Raw genomic sequence first — 20,820 nt, 5'->3', positions numbered from 1 at the left:
CTCGGGAGCGGGGATAGCCGCTGAGAGCTCGGGCCGGGAGGGGCGGGGCGTCTTGGGCGACGGGGATTGGCGTTGCCGGAGCCTCCTCCCGTGGTGCACCGGGGCACCGGCCACTCACCCGGAAGGAGAAGCTTAGCCTGGCTCTATGGTGCGGCGCTGGCGGTGTCGCTGTGGGGAGTGGGTACTGCTGCTCTCAGGTGAGGGGCCGCGGGCGGGGCGGCGGGGAGTGGATGCTGCTCTCAAGCCAGGCTTGAGCGTCAGGAGTGGCGTTCGGGGGTGGGAATCTCGCTTGACACCTCTTGGAAGAGGCTGGCTCGCCTCCCGGGATGAAGGCGGGTGCTTGCTCGGGATCCCAGGAAAGAAACTCGGCTTTTTCATTTGTTTTTAAAGTGTGAAGCATCTTTCCTTTCCACTCCCCAAGCTTAATAGTCAAAGGGGAAGAAGGGTCGTGGGGCTCCTTTGCTCTTACTTCGTTAAGAATGGAGGGGGAGTGACCCAGAGTTTGGCGACATTTACCGAAACGTGTAGGGCTAGGAGTGATGACAAGTATTTCACAGGACAGAGGCCGGCTCTTGCGCTAGACTGTGGTCGCCGTTGTGATTTATCTTCCAAGTGTAGCGAGCGACAAGTTACGGAGGGACGACATGGAGCAGAGCTGCTGGGTTGGGAACTTGGTCAGGAGAGGGAGCATCCTCTACCACCTGTGGGTGTTTAGGAAGGAGAGCTTTCTGGGTCCTCTGGCATCAGGGGCTCAAGAATGACTGAGAAGGGATTAGGAGTCTTGGTAGCTCAAAACACTTATCACCTGAGGTTGTTTTTTTTTTTTTTAAGATTTTATTTATTTATTTGACAGAGAGAGCAAGAGCAGGCAGAGGGAGAGGGAGAAGCAGACGGTAAACAGAGAGCCTGATGTGGGGCTCGATCCCAGGACCCTGGGATCATAACCTGAGCCGAAGGCAGAGGCTGAACTGACTGAGCCACCCAGGCTCCCTACCTGATTTGTTTTTTAACCTGCCTTTTTGAAGTAGTTTAAATGGGAGTGAGGATGGTGCTGAGAAAGCCCTGAATTGCTACGTTGAATTGTTAGGACATAGGAAACCTTTACAAGGAATCTTTGTAAAAAGCAAACGACTGCGTTCTCAGAGAGATTGGTGTTGGTAGGGGTGGAGAAAGTAAAGGGAGCTTCACATGTGGTTGAAAGGACCCAGGAAATGTAGTGCCACGTGAGATGCAGACATAGCTGAGAGGATCGCTGACTTATCCTTATTTGCATGACCGCTCTATTTCCCAGATCACGAGCTAGAGTTAGGAACTTCCTTCTTCCCCTCCCTGGACAGAACTGAGCTTCATTTCATTTCCTGCTGAGGAGTGGCATCTGTGTGGAGGAAGCTGGTGGGAAGGGTAATTGCTAGAAATTATGACTCCGAATCTAGGTTTTTGTGTTTGTTCCAATGTCCAGTGTTTTTAAGGAAAAGTTAAAATGGAAACTTTGTTAGTGCCCTTTAAACTTAGATTTAAGTATACAGCATCTTGGGGCAGGGGTGCTAGGAATTTTTTTTTTTTTTTTTTGAAAGCCAGTTTAAGCCATTCGTTTCCGAGTGGTGTTAGCTCCAAAGGAAAGGAGAGAAACTTATATTTGCAGATGGTTCAGGGTCCTAGACAAACTCTTTTTTTTTTTTTTTCCCCTAGACAAACTCTTTTTGAGCCTGAGAATGATGATCACTTGGTTACTAAATCATGGTCCTGAATTTGACAAACCTTTCAAGGCACAGGAGATGTGTGAGGTCCACTGAGTGTGTGGATGATAATTGCCTTGTCATTTTGCCCATCGTTACTTTTGTGAAAAGAGATTTCAGAATATTTAACTCTCTGCTCTTGTGCTGGCAATTTACCAAATGCCTGAAAAGAGAAAAAAATTAAAAGGTTAGTTGTTCACCAGCTGGTCTGTTCTTTTTGGTAACAACCTTTTTTTTTTTTCTTTAAAGATTTTAAAAATTTATTTATTCATGAGAGACAGAGAGGCAGAGTCAGAGACACAGGCAGAGGGAGAAGCAGGCTCCATGCAAGGAGCCCGACGAAGGACTCCATCCCAGGACTCCAGGATCACGCCCTGGGCTGAAGGCGGCGCTAAACCGCTGAGCCACTTGGGCTGCCCTGGTCACAACCCTTTGACTGCTTACATTGGGGACGTTACACATGGGTTGGTAAGGAATTGGAATTTCCTTTCAGTTCAGGATGCCTTTGTGATGGTGACTGCATCAGATGAAAAATCAGATTGTTGGCAAAAGTACAACGATGGTATCGCAGTCACAAAACCTCTGGCTTGCTCAACGGTGTAGTCCAGTCCTATCATACACCATGCAGTTTTATCCCTGTGCAGTGGCTGTGTGTGGAGAGACCTTCTGGTGTACTGGAAAGATTTGGGAAAGCTGTTTGCTCTGCTAATTTTGCGGTGTAAATGAGTTCCCCTTCTCTTGAAACGTTAGCCTTGTGTTAGCAAAACATAAAATAGAAGGAAACTCATTACACGCGGTTCTAATGGTAAGGCAAAACTAATAAGAGAATGTGTTTAAAATTAATTGTAGGCCTGTAAAAATGAGTGGGTGTGTGAATGGGTATGGGGGGAGGAGAGAGAGAGCTTAGAGATAGTCTTGTTTTCCCAGGAGCCGGCCTGGATCATTTGTTGGCAGTACATATTGGCTGAAGTCAGTTTTCATTTCAAGGTAAATTGGAAAGGGAAATTAAACCTTATTGTTCCGCTCTTAAGAGAGGAGAAGGGGGTGGAGGCGGCAGCCAGGGTGGATGCTGTTGGAGTGGTTCTAGGAGTAACAAGATTAGTGCTGTATTTTAACAGAAGGTGACATCATGGGCCCCTTTGGACTGGAGTAACCCAGCGCTGGAGGCTTCATGGGCCCCTTGTTGGAGTGGGCGATGTCGCTGCACATGTAAACTGCCACACTGGGGGAAATCAGGGGCTTAGGCTTTAATGAATCTTTACAAAGGATCGGAAAACATCCCGAGCCGACCTGTGCAGCTGTGGGGTACTTGGGCATTGGTACAAACCGGATAGCATATCGAGAGAGGAAATGACTGGAACCATTGGCTTGGGTTCTGGAGAACAGATTAGAGAAGGGAAGGTCGAAACTGGGCAGCCCATTCAGGTGCTCCCTGAGCTCCCCAGCTCCCTGATTGACTTCTGGGTAGGTGATGACTTAGCAAGACAGGCTTCAGAGCCTTGGTGTTGGTGGGGCTTAATTGTCTCTAAACTGCCAGGAGGGGGCGGTGTCAGGCTCACTTGCAGAGGCTCTTGTGTGCCCCAAAGAGACTTTCACCTGCAGTCCTTAGCAGAAAAGGTCTGACCTTGAACTTGCCTATTCTGGCTACCTGACCTGAACGCTTCACAGACCTAAACATGCCTTGTTGGGCTAGACGTGGCCTAGGTAAAGGTCCTGGCTGTGGTCTGCAAAGAGGGGCAAATCCCCTGGGGCTTTTAGCTTGGCACTGAGCTAAGGTATGGGAATTTTTTTGCTTCCTCTTAAGTTTAACACAAAAACAAAAAAAGGTGCCTGGGTTTTCCCAGGGGGGAATCAATGAAAATTTTTCTTGGTAAAGAATGATAAAAATAGAGGCATGCTAACAATGATTGTTCTCCTGTCCTCTGTCCCCCATCAGATGTTTTCTTCCAATGGGCTTTTGGTGTAGGATGTTGGAAAACCAAGAGCAGGAGGTAAGCGTGTGGTCTCCAGGAAACAGGTGGGTAGAAGTTTGATGGGACTTGGGTAAAGATGCCTATCATTGCTGCATGGTGTTCTAATGACAGGAATACCTTGGGGGTTCTGATGAGCTCAACGGCAGAAGAAGGATATCCATAGTAAAGCCATTCCTGGGAAATGAGGTTCCATTTTCACTAACTTTCCCCATTCATTGGAATGTTGTTGAATGTCAGATTCACAAGGGCAAAGATTTTTGTCTCTTGTTTATGTATTACTCCCAATGCTTTAGAACTGTCTGACACATAGTGGGCGGTCAATAAATATTTGTTGAATTGAATGAATAAATAAATGAATGGTTGGTGCTGATTGGAAAAATCTGGCAACCTGTATTGTCAAAGCTGCCTTATTATGTGGCCAAGCTGAATCTGAAGGAGCCTTTCTTACCTCCAGGAGGTGATCACCGTGCGTGTTCAGGACCCCCGAGTGCAGAATGAGGGCTCCTGGAATTCTTATGTGGATTATAAGATCTTTCTCCACGTAAGTGCATCAGCCTTCTGTACGGGGTCAGCACTCTCCAGGGCTGAGGGCTAGAGCAGAGGTGGAGCCTGTTTGTGGATATTTTGACAGTCCTGAGACAGAGGAAAGAGAGAGAGGTGAGGAATGAGCTTGGGGTATGCTGTAGAGTTGCTTTCAGTCTGCCTGGTGGCACCTTGCTCAAGTTGGAGCACCTGATCTGGACTGTGGCCTGGTGGCTTGGATCCTCCGTCAGAGTGATGATGGGGATTTGTGTGAATTTGGTCTTTTTCTCCTTGGCTTTTTTCTTTCTCACATGCTTCCTCCTGTAGACCAACAGCAAAGCCTTTACTGCCAAGACATCTTGTGTGCGTCGCCGATATCGTGAGTTCGTGTGGCTGAGAAAGCAGCTGCAGAGAAATGCTGGTTTAGTGTGAGTTTGCTTCTGCTTCTTTCTTGGGTCTGAGACTGGTTTTTCAGGCATGTACGTGAGAACCAGAGTTTACAATAACGAAAACTTGGCAATATGTCAGGCACTCAGGAAATCAAGACATGTGTTCTTAAATTATGTTTTCAAGTCAGTGGAAAAAGTAAAGACAAAAGTTCTAGCATTTTGACCTAACAAAGACTTATAAATATCAAAAATATTTTTTAATATGCATATTAATCTAGAGCTAAACAAATGTACTGTTAGCATTTTATATGTGCGTATCACTCATTATCAGAAACTTGTTAGCACTTGGACTTAGGTGACCAGTGGCGTTCCTGTCCATTTGACATGTAAAAAAAAAAAAAAAAAAAAGTTTTTTTCTTTTTTAGTCGAGAGACCTTTTTTCAGAGATAATACACTGAAAGCCTTAGGAAAAGCAGTATTGTTCACTCCTCACTTACACTACCCCAAATAAGTCTTAAAACTAGAGACAATTTAGAACAGTGATTCCAGGGCAGCCCCCGTGGCGCAGCGGTAGCGCCGCCTGCAGCCTGGGGTGTGATCCTGGAGACCTGGGATCGAGTCCCACATTGGGCTCCCTGCATGGAGCCTGCTTCTCCCTCTGCCTGTGTCTCTGCCTCTCTCTCTCTCTCTCTCTCTCTCTCTCTCTCTGTCTCTATGAATAAATAAATTAAAAAAAAAAAAAAAGAACAGTGATTCCATTGCAGGACAGTCCCTGAATGCTCTGGGGACAGGGGGCCTGCAGGTGATCTAGCCGGTTAGTTAACATGTGGGACTGATGAGGCTGCTGTCATGGGTCAGGCCCTTAACAGCCAGTTGGAACTTCTGACAGATCCTGCATTGTCTTGCCTGGCCTGTTGTTTTTGTTTGTTTGTTTTGTTTTGTGGGGGTGGAGGGGAGAGAGAGAATCCCAAGTAGGCTCCATGCTCAGCACAGAGCCAGCTATAGTATTGATCTCACAACCCTGAGACCATGACCTGGGCTGAAATCAAGAGTCAGATGCTTAAAGGACTGAGCCACCCAGAAGCCCCTGGCCTGTTTGTTTGTTTAAGGGCGGGGAGAGAGAGAAAGAGAGAGAGAGAGAATGAGAATGAATAGTAGGGGAGGGACAGCTACCCAGGTGCCCCTGGCCTGTTTTTTTTTTTTTTTTTTTTTTAATATGTTCATAATAGAAACTAGGGAGGTCGAAAGAGTTTGTGGATGCCTTGCTGCAACTCTACTACTTTTAGAAAATTCAAAGCATGTGAGGGGCACCTTGATGGCTCAGTGGGTTAAGCATCCGACTCTTGATTTCCACTCAGGCCATGATCTTGGGGTTGTGAGATTGAGCCCCAAGTTAAGCTCCACACTGGGCATGGAGCCTACTTGGGATCCTCTCTCACTCTCCCTCTATCCCTCCCCCTGCTTATGTTCTCTCTAAATAAATAGATACATAGATAAATAAATAACTATCAGTCTTTTTTTTTTAAGATTTACTTATTTATGATAGACATAAAGAGAGAGAGAGAGGCAGAGACACAGGCAGAGGGAGAAGCAGGCTCCATGCCGGGAGCCCGACGCGGGACTCATCCCGGGACCCCAGGATCGCGCCCCAGGCCAAAGGCAGGCGAGAAACCGCCGAGCCACCCAGGGATCCCCAATATCTATCTGTCTTTAAAAAAAAAATCCTAAGGGACGCCTGGGTGAGCGTCTCCTTCGGCTCAGGACATGATTCCAGGATCTGGGATCAAGTCCCACATTGGGCTCCCTGTGAGGAGCCTGCTTCTCCATCTGTGTCTTTCTCTCTCTCTCTCTCTCTCTCTCTCTCTCTGTCTATCATAAATAAATAAATAAATCTTAAAAAAAAAAAAAATCCTAACTAAGCATGTGGCCTTCCTGGATTAAAGGAGGTAGTCTTGATTTACACACAAGGACCCAGCATGCTCCATGCCTCCATGTCTAAATTTCTCCCTTTTTATTTTTAAAATTTAAAACAATTTTTAGTTTTTCCCTTTTTTTATTTTTTTATTTTTTTTATTTTTTATTTATTTATGATAGGCACACAGTGAGAGAGAGAGAGGCAGAGACACAGGCAGAGGGAGAAGCAGGCTCCATGCACCAGGAGTCCGACGTGGGATTCGATCCCAGGTCTCCAGGATCGCGCCCTGGGCCAAAGGCAGGCACTAAACCGCTGCGCCACCCAGGGATCCCAAGTTTTTCCCTTTTTAAAATAAGAGCTGATGGTGGGAATGGGTTTTGTAAACTATGTAGTATAGCAACAATGGAGTTTTGAAGCCATAGACATGGTTCAGATACCAGCTCTGCTGGTTACTAGCTGTGTGACATTGGGAAATTTACTTAACTTCTCTGATTCTATTTCCTTACTCCTGAAATGGGAACATCAATAGATTTTTCATGGGTTTTTGGGAGGAGTAAGTGAAATAAGTTTTGTAAAATATTTAGCACAGTGCCTGACACATGGCATACAGTGACTATTTGCCCTGCTCCTCCTCCCAACACACCTTATTAAAAGCTATTTGTAGTGATTTGTGCCTCTTTAAGATGATTTCCTTGATCCGGGAGAGAAGGGGGGGGATGCCTGTCTTTAATGTTATACTTATGTTGGGAGTTACATTATGTGACCCGACAGGCCTGTACCTGAACTTCCTGGGAAGTCTACCTTCTTTGGCAGCTCGGATGAGTTCATTGAGAAGCGGAGACAAGGTCTGCAGCATTTCCTAGAAAAGTGAGTAGACATGGTAGGCTAGCACCTATCCCCCTGGTATGGGCGAGTAGGGGGTGGCAGGAGCAGGATGGCCCCTTCGATCGATTGGATGGGTGCATTTGTAGTGGATGCGTTTCTTGCACCCCCAAGCCTTCAGGCTGGAAGCCCTTCAGAGGACGGGCCTGGGGAGAGCAGCGGCTCTGGGGGAGTCTGTGTTGTACCTCTTGTGTTTGCCCCACAGGGTACTGCAGAGTGTGGTCCTCCTATCGGACAGCCAGTTACACCTCTTCCTGCAAAGCCAGCTCTCCGTGCCTGAGATCGAAGCCTGCGTCCAGGGCCGAAGTCCCATGACCGTCTCCGATGCCATCCTTCACTACGCTATGTCAAACTGTGGCTGGGTCCAGGAAGAGAGGCAGGGCTCTTCTCATCTGGCTAAGGGGGACCAGCCCAAGAGGTAACTAGAGTGCTAGGATTTCTGTCTCCTAGGCCAGTGAGGCGTCGCTTGCAGGGGAAGTACTGTCTCAGCCCTGTAGCCTCTCAGAGGGGTCTTGGTCTCCCTGCACCTGATCCTCTCACCTCAGGCACCCCTGTCCCTGGGTGGTGGGCTCTCCCATTGAAGCCTGGGGGAAAAGAAGAGAAGGCTGGCTGGTTCTTTATTTCTCTCCCCACCCTTTTATAAAGTAACAACTTCATTGAGATATAATTTACATACCATAAAATTCACCCTTTTAAATGTACAATTCAGTAGTTTTTACTTAGAACCCCAATTTTTATCACTCTTAAAGAAACCTTGTGCCTCTTAGCAGTGACACTGTTTTCCCCAACTCCTCACCCCCAGTGGCCACTCATCTACTTTCTGCATCTATGGATTTGCCTGTTCTGGATGTTTCACCCAAGGGGAGCCATGTGATGTGCGATCTTTTGTGCCGAGCTGCTTTCACTCTGCATATTATAGTGCAGATGAGCACCTCCTTCCTTTTTAGGGCCATATAGTATTCCGTCTGTATAATAGTCCACCTGAATAATATTTCTCTGCCAGCTTTTGTGCTTATCCACTGATTTTTGTTCATCTGTTCATGGCCTTCTTTTTCCTTTCCCGTTCTCAGTTGCTGCTTCCTTCCAAGATCGGGCAGGAGGAGCTCCCCCTCACCACCTCCCAGGGAAGAGAAGGACCATTTTGAGGTGTGGGCTCCGGTTGTTGACTCTGCAGCTCCTTCCTTAGAGAGCACCCCCCTCCCATCTGCCCCCTCCCCCTCAGGTTGTGATTTTGCAAGGCCTGAGGAGGGAGCCTCTGCTCCCCAGCCTGTGAGGAGGGCTGTGGGTGGGGACCCTGCTGTGCCTTTGGACCCTGGGCAGTTAGAAACAGTTTTAGAAAAAGGAGCTCTGGTCTGAGCCCTGGGTTCTGCTCCAAGGTGGAGAAGATGGAGGCAGGGAGACTGGGGTGGGTTGGAGCACAGGGCAGGTGCTGGGGAGGTGGGGCCACTTGGAGTCTCACGGTTGCCTCTGCTCAGGTTGTGCACACAGAGCACAGTCACCACAACTCAAGCCCCCTCCATGGGATTAAACACTGGAGGTTGTAATTTAGGCATAAGGCCCATAGGCTGTTGGTTTTGCACGGAAACATGGGGTATATTTACTCTCCTGGGAGCTGAGTTTCTTTAGATGCTTGTTAATGGGCCCAGGCACATTGCCTCAGGTTGACGGGTTTGGGGACCTGCAGAGTGGCAGCTTCTCAGCTGTCCTGTTGAATACTGACCCAGCAATGCTAGTATACTTGTCTTCCACTGGCTGTGTTTTCGCTGCAGCCCTCGGAGCACTTTGTTTCTGGGAGGCCGGCCTCTCGCCTACCTCCTTTCGCGGGGGCCAGGGTGGTGAATGTCTATCCTCCGTCCCCCTCGCCTCCTTGCTTTTCCTTCACCGACTCCCAAGGCCAGGGCACCCTCCGATCCCAAGCCCTGAGCTGGCCACGGGGACCCCGAGACCCACGAAATAGCTAATGGCCACCACGGGAGAGACGCAGGGACGCCTGGAAGCTGGAGGGAGGGAAGGCGGCAGCGGGGGGGCTGGGGTTTAGGAGAGGCTGGCCCCGGGCCGCCTGGTCTCCCCTGGCTATGAAGCAGGGCCGGGACTGGCTGCTCCGGGGTTGGCGACGGCGCCTTTCTTTTCCGAATCCTTCCCTTCTCCCCTAGTAACGGCCCCGCCCCCAGGGCTCCCGCCACCGCGCGGCCCCTCCACTGTGTCGCCGTGTCGCTGTGTGCGGGGAGGCCGTCTGTTCAGTCCAGTAGGGGCACAAGGACTTTGTTTGTGCCTGGGGAGAGGGCTCTGGGGATGGGGATGAGGAACGGCAGGCCTTCAGACAATGAGGCATCTGGCCTCCCGCTGCCGCTGCCGTAACCGAAAGCCTCTCCGCCGGGAGCCAGCCGCCGGGCAGGGCAGGGCGGGAGCGGGGAGCGGCGCCACCCCGCCTGGCTGCGCCCGCTGCCTCGGCCCCGGGCTTGGGCGTGCGGTGCCCGCTCGCCCCCGTCCCCATCCCCCGCCCCGCCCGCCCCGTCTCTGGGCCCATGCACGCCCAGCGCTGCTGTGGGACTGTCGTGGCATTTAGTTCAGAGTTGAGGGGCTTTGGCCTGAAATAAAATTCAAGTATTTAAGACGGTTGTTGCCATTCGTGTCTAACAAGCTGTAGCCGAGGAGGAGGGAGTGCGGCCTGGCAGTAGTTACTTTCATAAATCATGAATTTATTAGCGTGGAAATAATGGTTCGAGGCTGTGCGCCTCGGCTCTCCCGCCCGGCGTGTGCTGCTTGGTCCGGGTCGGGAGGGGGGGCCCCGCTGCCAGGGAGCCCCGATCCAGCTCTCCCGCCGTCCTGGGCGTGAACCTCGTTAGGTATAATTTACCTGGTGCCGCTTCCCCTCCTCAGCCTGTCTGAGGTGCCAGGTGCTGGGAGAGAAATAAAGTTTGTCAACAGGCAGATGCAGAGCCCCGGCGGGGGCTCCTCCCTCTTTCCCGCCCGCCTCCCCTGAGCCTCTCCTTTATACGAGGCCGCCGAGCCAGGCGAGGATAGAAAACCTACAGAGGCGAATCCAAAATGTCAAAAGAAGTTCATTTAAAAGAGGGAAAAAAATTCCATCCACAACCGTCACAAAAACCCGACAGATGCTAAGCTAATGGCATCCGCTCTGCCGATTGGTGGGGACGGCTCATGAATATTAATGAGTCCAATGCTCCAAATGGTGCAGCTGTGAACCCAGCTGTGCCTGAAGCTCTCTGATCTCGAAACTTCCAGACAGGAGCCGGAGGTGGTCTGTGTCAATTCCCTACTCAGCCAAAAAACAGCAAGCCGGGTCGGCCTTCTTCTGTTCCCTCCTCATCTTCCTGGAGCTGGTGCTCAGCAGCTAGTTGTGCCAGCAGGGTGGGCTGCTGGGACAGCAGGAGCTATTCGAAGACACGGATGTGATTTTTCTGACTCCCGGCTTTTTTAATGATCCATTACCAGCAGTGCATACAACAGCAGCTCAGTTAATCTAAGGCCAGGCGCCATCCCCTCACCTGCTCCAACACAGTTGAGTGTAGGCAGCGGGAGGAATTGTCCTAAGAAGGGAGGAGTTTTTCTAGTAAGGGCCTGGAGTTGCCAGGAAAACCGCAAAGCTGAATTCTCCCCATCCATGCCATGACCTTGGCCTCTCACATTTTGCCCTGTCCCTGTGTGTGCTAAAGGCTGTTCACTGTGGCCCGTGACCTCTGTAGGGAAGATGGGAAATCCCTGGGACAGTGGCTGGCCGAGCTGTGCTCAGCTTTCGAAGAACTAAGGTGTGTGAGGATTTAGGTTTGAGGTAGGTTCTGTGCCTGATTCAGTCCCCTTCCGACTGTGGCCCAAGTCTGGTCCTCTCCTGTTGCCCAGAATAGGTGATGCCATGCTCAGGGGTTTCCTTTTGTTAGGAGGAAGGGTATGTGTGTAGGGGGAGGTAGGTCTGGTATGAAGCGAAGTCTCCTTTATTTGCATCACTCCACTTGACCTCAGTGGCCAGCAAGGAGGGGAAGTCCAGAATGACACTCATTTTCTAGCTGAGGAGACTGAGCTGAGCATGTTTTTATTCATAAAAATTTATTTGTTTGTTTTAAAAACACTCTACCCTGACACAGAACTCGAACTTACAACCCCAAGATCAAGAGTCATAAGCTCTACCCACTGAGCTGGCCTAAAATGCATGTTTTTAGATGGTGGGAGAATATGTTCATGTGAGAGTGACTTCCCCAGCTCTGTAAGATGAGGTTTTTGTTTGTTTCCTCCCACAGTCCTTTTTTTTTTTTTTTTTTTTAAGATTTTATTTATTTACTCATGAGACGCAGAGAGAGAGCGCGGCAGAGACACAGGCAGAGGGAGAAGCAGGCTCCCTGCAGGTATGGGACTTGATCCCGGGTCTCCAGGATCAGGCCCTGGACTGAAGGCAGCCCTAAACTGCTGAGCCCCTGGGCTGCCCTCCCCCAGTCTTTAAAAAAAAAAAAAAAAAAAAAAACCAAAAACTAAAACTACTACTCAAGAAGAAAAAAAAAAAAGCCCACTTGCGTAGCTCTTCAGAGTAGTTCTCAGAAATCAGCTCCTCCGCAGTCCTCAGTTTTCCAGCTGCGGAGGCCTTAGATCCACACCAAGTCTTAAGACATCCTAAGACTCATCTTAAAAAAAAAAAAAAAAAAAGACTCATCTTAGCGGAGTTTGGGAGGCGATCATAACTCTTAATCTGATTGGACTTCAAGTGAGCTCTGTGTTTGTGGATTTGTTTCTATGCCTCAGCTCTTCCTGGATATTCTTACCATCTTGGCGGTGGGGAGGACGGGAGGAGGTAATGTGGGGTTGAAGGTAGAGATGGAAAAAGACGAGCGCCTGGCCTGCCTCACAGAGGCCGAGGGAGCATTCAGTCAGGGACTGGAGTGGCAACTGCAGATTTATACGTGAGCAGCCTGCTGAGGCACAGCTAAATCCAAGCAGATAAGCAGTGTGGGATGGTGACTTCTCAGTCATGCCTGGGCACACATCCTAAGTCAAGCCTCCTGGGCAGCCCTCTGCCAGCAGGGACTTGGCTCTGTAGAGGGCATGTCACCTGGCTCACAGTAACCTTTGCATTGTGGATAAAGCATACCCCTTCCCATACTTCTTAGTACGTCCCCTCTTTCCTCAGCCCATTTTGGGACACCCTCCCCCCCCTTCTCACTCACTCTCTGCCCTGCCTCTTTTCTCTACAGAACTCTCTTAGGAACTGCTGCTAAGGCCAAATGCACTTGGCCTCACCAACAGGGCCGCAGGAGCCAGTCCCAGCATGTTATTAGAGAACTAACTTCTTGGGAAAAAGACCAGTTCCACCTTAGTAATGGCTGATTGGGACTTGAAAGCTGGAACCTCAAATCTCAAGATATAATAAATATGGACAGTTTATGCTCAAAGGGGTAACAAAGCCACGTTTTCTAGGAGACCATGCTCCTGAGTCAATTAGCAAAGTGAATAATTTTACCTCCTTTCCATTCAGGGGAGGCCTGGTCCACTTCCACCAGCCCGAGAGGAGGAAGTGAAGGGGGCAGGAATAATAGGGGCAGATGGGAAAGCTAGAGTGAGAATTCAGAGAGGGTCCGGAAGTCTTGAAGCTTACCCCCCCTGGGAGGGCAGGAACTTGAGACGCTTCTGTAATCTTTGGATTATGGGGGTCTCCCAGTCCAAATTCCTTCCCTGTGTCCACCCTTTCACCTGTGGCTCTGCTGGGGTGGGGGGGCGAGGGGCTGGGAAGCCAGGCCCGCCAGGCCCTTGACCCCAGTCCCATGAACAGACGGCCCAGAATAGCGAGAGCCCGAGGCGGTTTGTCGGAGGCAGTGCAACCTGCCTGCTAGAAGCTACAAGACTTAGATATATTCTACCAATTAGGGCACATCTGTTCGCAGTGCGGAAAGGCGGGCACTGTCTCTTTAAGAGCCATCCCACTCCTCTCCTTGAGTGATGAGGGCTGGGAGCACGAGGGAGTCGGATGCTGATTAAACAGTCCTACTGCCCAGCTCTGTTAGAAAATTACTGTAATTATGATCTAGTCCCAGCAGAGGGATGAGTTCCAATCCTGCTAATAACCCTTCCAGGTGCCTCAGATTCGGGGCCCAGGGGAGGCAGCATCGGCAGGGCTCTGGCTGGCTCTGGGGCCAGCGAGGGCCTTGCTGTCTGGCCCGTGTAAGCAAAACCAGCAAAGCCAATGGACCCCTCCTCCTGTCTTGGCCTCTGAGAAGGCTGTGCGTTTGGGCTGGGGTTTCCTTTTATGGTTCTTGACCCAGCTCCAAGGAGTTCACTTTGCATGAGAAAAGTTCCCCTTAAAAACCTACATGAAGGGCCAGGAAGGATAAATGCGACCTTCAGGAGGTGACAGCTGTCCTGAGCCTCCCCGCCTCTGTCCGACAACTGCAGTCAGCATTGTATTAGCTCGACCCTGTGCAAAGCACAGGGAACTGCAGTGGAACCGGAGTTTCCCGTCGGGGGCAGCCGCTGCCCTCTCTACTGGGCATCGTCGACCCTGGCTTCTTGCTCTGAAGCCGAGCACAGGGTTTCACTTAGTCATGATCAAGAGTTTCAGGGATCCCCTTTGAGAGTTCTGCTACAGGAAACGGAAACAAGGATCACAGCCCCAGAGCTCCAGACACACGAGAGACTCCCCGGCCTGCAGCTCCCTAAGCCACCAATTTCGGGTGTATTCACGTGAAAACATCGTTTTTGTAGTGCAAATCTGCAGCAGGGCAGGCAAACAAACCTCAAAGGTGCTTGTGGAGCGTGGAGGTTGGCGCTGGCTCTCTGGTTCTTAAACCCTGAGGAATTCATGGCATTTCTGCTCTAGGCTTTCCAACCTAGCTGTGGGCTTCTCTCTATCCCTGTAATCCACTGGCTGAAGCACAAAGTTCTAGAGGGTAGGGCAGTTTCTCTGTGCTTGGCCTTAAGCACACAGTGACCCGGGACAGTGGTCTTCAACCAGGGGTGATTTTGTGCCTAGGGAACATTTAGGGGGTGGGTGGGGGGAGGACTGCTGGCATCTAGTAGGTAGAGAACAGGGTGCTGCTGTGAACATCCTACAGTGTTCCCAACAACATAAAATTACCTGCCCAGAATGTCAGTAGTGCCAGGTTAAGAAAGCTTGCGCCAGCAGATGAAATAATAAGTTCCAATCTCTGCACCCCCTCTTCCCCTGCACTGCCTTACAAGTGTCCTGGGAAGTGACTCCGATCTCCAGATGCTGATCTCCAGATGCCGGGCGATCTCCTCAGGTGGGATGCGCCCGGCGACAGGCCTAGCCGGGTGTGGACCCACGGGAGGCGTCCAGGGTGTGTAGGTGGCCGGCCGGGGGGTGGGGCATGGGGTGGGGTGGGAGGGGTGAGGAGGGATCGGAGGCCGCGCGCTGCCGGAGCGGGGCGGGGGTAAAGGGGAAGTGTCTGCAGCCTGTGTGCTGTTCCGTGATCCGATGAGGGGGATGAGCGGGCCAGCTGCTCACCATCCGGCTCAGAGCGTCTAGCGTAGAAGCAGATGCCCTCTTTGAGGACCAGCACTAGAAGCCTCTTGGAACCCAGTCCCACCGCAGGAGGCAAGGAAGTGGCTTAGCATGCGGTTCTCCAAGCACGCTTCCCGCCGCGGCAGCCTGCCAGGTGCAGGGGTGGCGGCAGTGGGGGCCCCGCGAGGGCACTGAGCACACACGGCTGCTGCTGGCCGCCCCGCGAGCAGCTTGGTGCCGACCACACGGGCCTCTCAGAGCAGCCTGGGTGTCGGGAGAGAAAGCTGGTTGGCAGGGTCCGCAGAGGCCCCGGGGGAGGCGGGCGGGGGAGGGAAGGGGGGAGAGGGGGAGGACTGCATCAGGAGGCACGTCAAAGCCAGGAGGGCCCGGTGATCTCTCTCCACCGCCCGCCCCCCACGTGACTGGCCCACCCATTCTGTGTTTTAGGGGGACCTCCGATCCTCCTTTACACCTGTGGGCTTGGCATCAGTTATCAGTGACTCCCCCTTTCAGTCTCAGAAGTGTCTCTGGAAAAGAAATGATACGGTCACCCTACTAATTCTACCTGTTTCCTCTAATAAAATAGTTTTGTTCGGGGTGAAGGCATTGCATTTATAAAAGATTTTTGTACAAAATGGCCTATGTGGGGATCCCTGGGTGGCTCAGCGGTTTAGCTCTTGCCTTTGGCCCAGGGCGTGATCCTGGAGACCGGGGATGAGTCCTGCGTCCGGCTCCTTGCTTGGAGCCTGCTTCTCCCTCTGCTTCTGTCTGCCTCTCTCTCTGTGTGTCTCTCATGAATAAATAAATAAAATCTTAAAAAAAAAAAAAAACCCAAATGGCCTATGTCTTAAAATGTGTCATTAATTGGATCCTAAGGAGTTGCCAAAGAATGATCATTGATTTGTACTCATGACAACAACCTCCCCGCCCCCCACCCAACAAAACAGCCATGTTTTCTGAACAGTTTTTGAGAGGGGAATGGGGAACACAATTTGAATCCCTTGAAGAAGGAAAAATCTCTTTTTTTAGTGGTAAGTTTGAAACTCTCAACCCAGTGACTGTAAATTCTACAGGGACAGGAGCTTGCCGGGCAGGGAGGAAGGGGGAGGAGCAAGGGACTCTGGTGATCCACAGCTAGAAAATGAGTCCGAGTCACTGGGCTGTGCAGCGGGGATAATCCTCTGTGTAGACAGCTGCTTTCTCTAAAGTCAGCTCCACATATTTTGCTGGTGCTCTGGGTATTAGCCCATCAATGCCACATAAGATTTATCCTTCCAGAGCCTCTCCTGGCGGGGAGATCTATGGGGAGGGCTTCTCTGTGGCCAGAGATGAAGGCACCTCTGTTCCTGGCATCTGAGAGTTCTGTTCTTCAAATGAAAAAACAAAAACACACAGCAAAAAAACATACTTTGGCTTCTCTTTTGTTTTTCTTTCTTGCTTCTCTTCAACTCCATTTTCCTCAAACCATTTTTTAAAAAAATTTATTTATTTATATGACAGAGAGAAGGAGAGCAAAAGAGCATGAGCAAGGGGCAGGCAGAGGGAGAGGGAGGAGCAGTCTCCCCACTGAGCAGAGAGCCTGATGTAGGGCTCGATCCCAGGACCTTAAGATCAGGACCGACCTGAGCCAAAGGCAGACATTCAACCAACTGAGCCACCCAGGGGCCCCATCAAACAGGTTTTGAAAGGCAGGAGTGTATCCTCTTTGCCACCCCCCCCACTAGCATTGCATTATCCTGCTCTTTGTATCGACACCACTGCTTTACTGTGACACAAGTGACTGGCACGAAGTGTCAGAATTTGAAAACGTACCACCAGAGGGGTCTAACTGCAGCACAATGCGAGTGATGGAAGAAGCAAAGCGGCAGTTTCCAGAGTCCTCCATCGCCATGTGCTCTTCCCTGGCAGATTTTGTGTGATTTTTGTCCAAACCAACACCTTTCAGATGCTCAGCTTTGCCACTTGCAATGACAGGTGACAAATGAGGTGGTGCCACTGAGCAAACTGAAGGGCTAAAAGAAGTGGACGATAACTTGGAATTTAGGCAGCTCCTTACATGCTATGCTTACATCGAGTATCCGCTTTGAACGGGAGGGTGGACTTCGAGTCAGTTCCACCTTTGGGCCTTGCTCCCACTTTACATGGACTCTAACTGGCCTTAGGGAAAGAGATGCACCAGGAGTGCCCTTCTCATTCTCACTTTTATTCGCCGGAGGACAAGGTGTGACTTAAATACAAATTGAGAGAGAACAGTATGAGAAAAACTTAATATTGAGGTGACTGCAAAACAATGCCTATGCTATTTTGCTATATGGATGACAGAGAAAACACTGGGAAAACCATATTGTTAATGAAATGCAGCTGAAAGACTGCTTTCAGGGTATTTGGTATTTTCAGTCATCAGCTTGGACAACGCAGGCTGAACTGTACCAGCCCCAGGTCTGGTTATCCAATGGATGTCAGTAAGCTCTCCATAAATTATTATTTATCTGTAACAGGCAGATATACATTTGCTGCTTCTTTTTTTTGAAAGGTTTTATTTTTTAAGTAATTTCTACATCTAATGAGCTCAAGCCCAAAACCCTGAGATCAGGAGTCACTACTCCACCAACAGCCAGCCAGGTGCCCCTGTACATTTGCTGCTGTTTTTTTTTTTTTTAATAGATTTTATTTATTTGAGAGAAAGAGAGAGAGAGAGAGAGAGGGCATGAGCAGGGGGTAAGCGGTGGAGGAACAGAGGGGGAGGGGCAGTGGGAGAGGGAGAAGGATGGGGAAAGAATCTCAAGCAGACTCCCTGCTGAGCACACAGCCCACTCCAGGCTCCACCTCACGACCCTGAGATTCTGATCCTGAGATGAAACCAAGGGTCAGATGCTTAACTGAGCCACCAAGGCACCCCTCTACATCTGGTTCTTAAATTTAGGAACTTACCTTTCTTATTTTCCTACCTTTATATAAAACCACGGAAGGATAAAAGCCTCCCTCTCCTATTCCACCTGCCAGAGCAATTAGCGGCTATTAAGAAGCCATCTCGCATATGGTGTGGTTAGTTAAGTGATCTAATGCCCTGGTTATCCAGTTAGTCACAGGCAGTAAGGTGGGGATTTGGTTAGTGGAGTCAAACAGAGAAGAGGTAATCTGTCCAGTTGCTTTCTGAGGCTGTTGGTTAAAATCGGGGCTGTCAATTGCGTGGGGAACACGCAGGTTCCCCAGGTGTTTTGCTAGGTGAGGCTTAGCTTCAGGCAGACTACAGGCACCCACTGCCGCTTCCAAAAGGTTTCCTTTAGAACTTTCTCCTAAAAGGGAATGGCCTTCAGCCTGTAGATAGTCTTATCAACCCATTGGACTTTTATCTTTTTCTTGCCTCTAAGAATGTTAAAGATCGCCAGATGGCTATGGACCCAATTCCAGATTAGTCCATTCGTTTATATCTTCCAAGGCCAATCTAGTTTCTCTCCCTGCTGGGTTTCACAGCTAGAGGGTTGGAGGTCTGAGTGCCTACCCTGCAGTTGATGGAGGTGCCAAAGACCTTCACAGAATGGTGAATGCTGTAGGTACACACGGGCCTGCAGCTTGAGGAGGGATTTAAGTTCTGGAAGCCAATGAGCATGACACTATTGAGGGATCCCTGAACCAACAGCGAGTGGAGAGGGTACCCTGACGTTGCTCCTTTCTCATCCCCCTTTGACCCTGCCTGGGACACCTGCCCCTCCTCTCCTGGTAGCCCCTTTTCTGGTGTCTCACAGTCACAGAGCAGTGGCACAAAGCTCTTCTTTCCTCTTAGCCACCAGCCTTCCAGCCTTGGGCCCCTGGGGGTTCTTTAAGGGAGGGAACACTCTGGGGCTTGGGGGTGAGGGTGTTTCTGATTGCTTCCCTTGCTAGAGGCTTTAGAACAATGCCCTTTCCTTACCTGTAGGTTGGGGATTGGTGCAAAGGCCCCTCCTAAAAGGGGAGGCAAGTGGTTGTTCTTGGTTCATCTGCTCATGTGCTGCCACCTAGTGGTTCAGTCTCCTTTAGCACCGCGTGTAAAGTGGAGGGCACATTATGAACAGTTCCAGATTGCCTTTTATCTCATTTTTTCCCCTCCTAGACCTCAGTTGTCCTCTTTTCTTACTTCTTTATTAATCACATAAACAAAATGCTTCTTTTTTTAACTCCTGGGTCAGAAAAATCTGGAAATGAACGGCTGGCATAAAATCTTTTGAGAAACTTGGAGTGCACAGCCAACATCCTACTTTGCCGCCCCGTTTCTTTTGGCAATGTGAAATGGGTGTCTTACTGCAGGGCTAGAATGTGGCTGTTACAGAGGTGAGAAAGGCTACTGCCAACTGAGGGCTGCTCTGAATAGGCAGTTTCATAGATAAAATTTCTATAGCTGCTCAGTGGCCCATTTTTCAAGATTTCTCGCCTAGCGAATCTGGCCATCATATCAGCTAACCCTTACTGAGCAGTTACTATGCACCAGGCATTGTGCCAAGTGCTTTACACGTGTTGACTCTTTAATCTTCCTAACGACCCAGTGAAATGGACTACACCCTTCCTAAGGTGAGGAAATTGAGGCATAAAATGTCAAGTAGCTTGCTCTAGAGAACATACATAGTAAATGGGGAACTGGGATTTATTCTCAGGCTGTCTGCTTCCAGAATTTATGTCCTTAACCACTCTGTCTTGTCGTCTTTTTAAGACACAGTTAACGCGAGTGCGAGGTACAGACCACAGGAAGAGGAACCGGGCTGATTGGCAGAAGCCCTCCCCCAAGCACTTCCCGCGCCGGCCGGCTGTTTGAACCGAAGGAACTCTCCAATGTGCTGACGCCAGGGGCTGCCTCATCTCAGAGATTCAGCACAGAAGGAAAAACCACCAAATAGGCAGCCAAAGGGAGTCTGAGAAGCCAACCAGAAGCAGGCAGGCCTGGGTTCCAGAGATGATTCTGCCCTGAAAGATCATCCAAGTCCCCTCCTCTGTCTGGGGTTTTGTTCCTCTCTGGCTTTCCTTTTCTACTTTGTCTGGAGGTGGCAAGAATGCCTGGAACCAGCATTTTTGAGAACACTACATAAAGAAATTGGACACTATCACACACTGCTGGGAACCGAATATGAAGTTTATTTACGCTTTTCAAATCAGCCGACACAGCTCACAACTTCCTCCTCCGAAGGTTTCCTTGTCTCTCACCTTCTCTGTGAAAAGCCTGTGGAGAAAGCAGAAGTGGATGTGAGACACGTTTAAAGGTGGGATGAAAAAACAAAGGTGGGATGAGCTATGACCTGCTGACTGCCTTTCCCACTTGTCTTACTGGCGCGTTTCAGTTACTACAAGCTGTCAGAGGCTTGGGTCTCTTCAGTAAGAAGAGTCCCTGGTGTTGGTGGGGTGGCTGGCGTAGGGAATAGGAACTCCTGGCCAGAGACTAGGCTATGTCTCCTGAAGGAGGGAAAATATATAGGTTTGCTCTTATGATTCAATAAAAGATGGTATAAAAGGGTGCAAATTAAAGAGTGTCTCCCTCCCACCCTCACAGTCATGCAACCACTTCTATTGTCTCTGCCTTTCCAGAGATACCATCTACACACAGAAACAACTGGAGACTCCCCCTATACCCACTCCTGTAAAGTCTACACCCAACATGGGGCTTGAACTCATGACCCTGAAATGAAGAGTTGCATGCTCTATGGACTGAGCCAGCCAGGTGCCCCTGGAGACTCCCTTTTCACACAAATGGAACAAATTAGGCCTACCCTTCTTTGCTGCCTTTTTATTTTTTCTTACCAACATCAGTGCAGAGAGCTTCCTTTAATTTTTTACTGTTACATAGTATTTAATTCTATGAACATACTATAGTTATTTGGCTAGGTCTTTACTGAACATTTAGGTCATTTCTAGTGGTTTGCTATTATAAAGTAACCTTGTGTGTATATCCTTTTCTTTTAAACTTTTATTTTTG

The 20,820-nt window shown here is 49.8% G+C and overlaps 2 protein-coding genes and 1 long non-coding RNA gene across 15 annotated transcripts in view; 1 reads left to right on the top strand and 2 right to left on the bottom strand.

Moving 5' to 3' along the window:
* Positions 1-44: 44 nt before the first annotated feature.
* SNX11 (sorting nexin 11) lies at positions 45-20,791 on the top strand. 10 transcript variants are annotated; one of them, XM_077852930.1, is made up of 11 exons: positions 84-197; positions 1,986-2,204; positions 2,664-2,723; positions 3,673-3,727; positions 3,821-3,895; positions 4,164-4,250; positions 4,559-4,659; positions 7,307-7,402; positions 7,623-7,835; positions 8,488-8,563; positions 19,567-20,791. In XM_077852930.1, the coding sequence occupies exons 2-11, from the start codon at positions 2,197-2,199 to the stop codon at positions 19,666-19,668; spliced, it is 873 nt and encodes a 290-aa protein (XP_077709056.1). In that variant the 5' UTR covers positions 84-197; positions 1,986-2,196; the 3' UTR covers positions 19,669-20,791. The 10 variants fall into 10 exon arrangements, with proteins under 10 accessions (XP_077709053.1, XP_077709057.1, XP_077709054.1 ...); XM_077852934.1 differs by lacking the exon at positions 19,567-20,791 and adding an exon at positions 12,619-12,816 and having other exon boundaries at positions 86-197; XM_077852928.1 differs by lacking the exons at positions 1,986-2,204; positions 19,567-20,791 and adding an exon at positions 1,690-1,923 and having other exon boundaries at positions 62-197; positions 8,488-10,029.
* Positions 1,531-9,552, bottom strand: LOC144286460 (uncharacterized). 3 transcript variants are annotated; one of them, XR_013354517.1, is made up of 6 exons: positions 9,138-9,552; positions 7,603-8,001; positions 7,315-7,394; positions 4,442-4,636; positions 4,158-4,342; positions 1,531-1,899 (listed from the first exon to the last, which is right to left on the bottom strand). It is a non-coding gene; the product is annotated as an uncharacterized LOC144286460 (long non-coding RNA). The 3 variants fall into 3 exon arrangements; XR_013354519.1 differs by lacking the exon at positions 1,531-1,899 and adding an exon at positions 1,947-3,111; XR_013354518.1 differs by lacking the exon at positions 7,603-8,001.
* SKAP1 (src kinase associated phosphoprotein 1) overlaps positions 19,966-20,820 on the bottom strand; it is a 286,257-nt gene continuing 285,402 nt past the window's right edge. For both annotated transcript variants that reach the window (XR_013354516.1, XM_077852923.1), the window contains one exon: positions 19,966-20,070. The gene's annotated coding sequence lies outside the window, so the exon portion shown is untranslated. The remainder of the gene's footprint in view (positions 20,071-20,820) is intronic.

Source organism: Canis aureus, chromosome 16 (genome assembly GCF_053574225.1).
Source record: "Canis aureus isolate CA01 chromosome 16, VMU_Caureus_v.1.0, whole genome shotgun sequence".
Classification (NCBI taxonomy): domain Eukaryota; kingdom Metazoa; phylum Chordata; class Mammalia; order Carnivora; family Canidae; genus Canis; species Canis aureus.
This window is presented reverse-complemented; position numbering and strand designations above follow the sequence as displayed.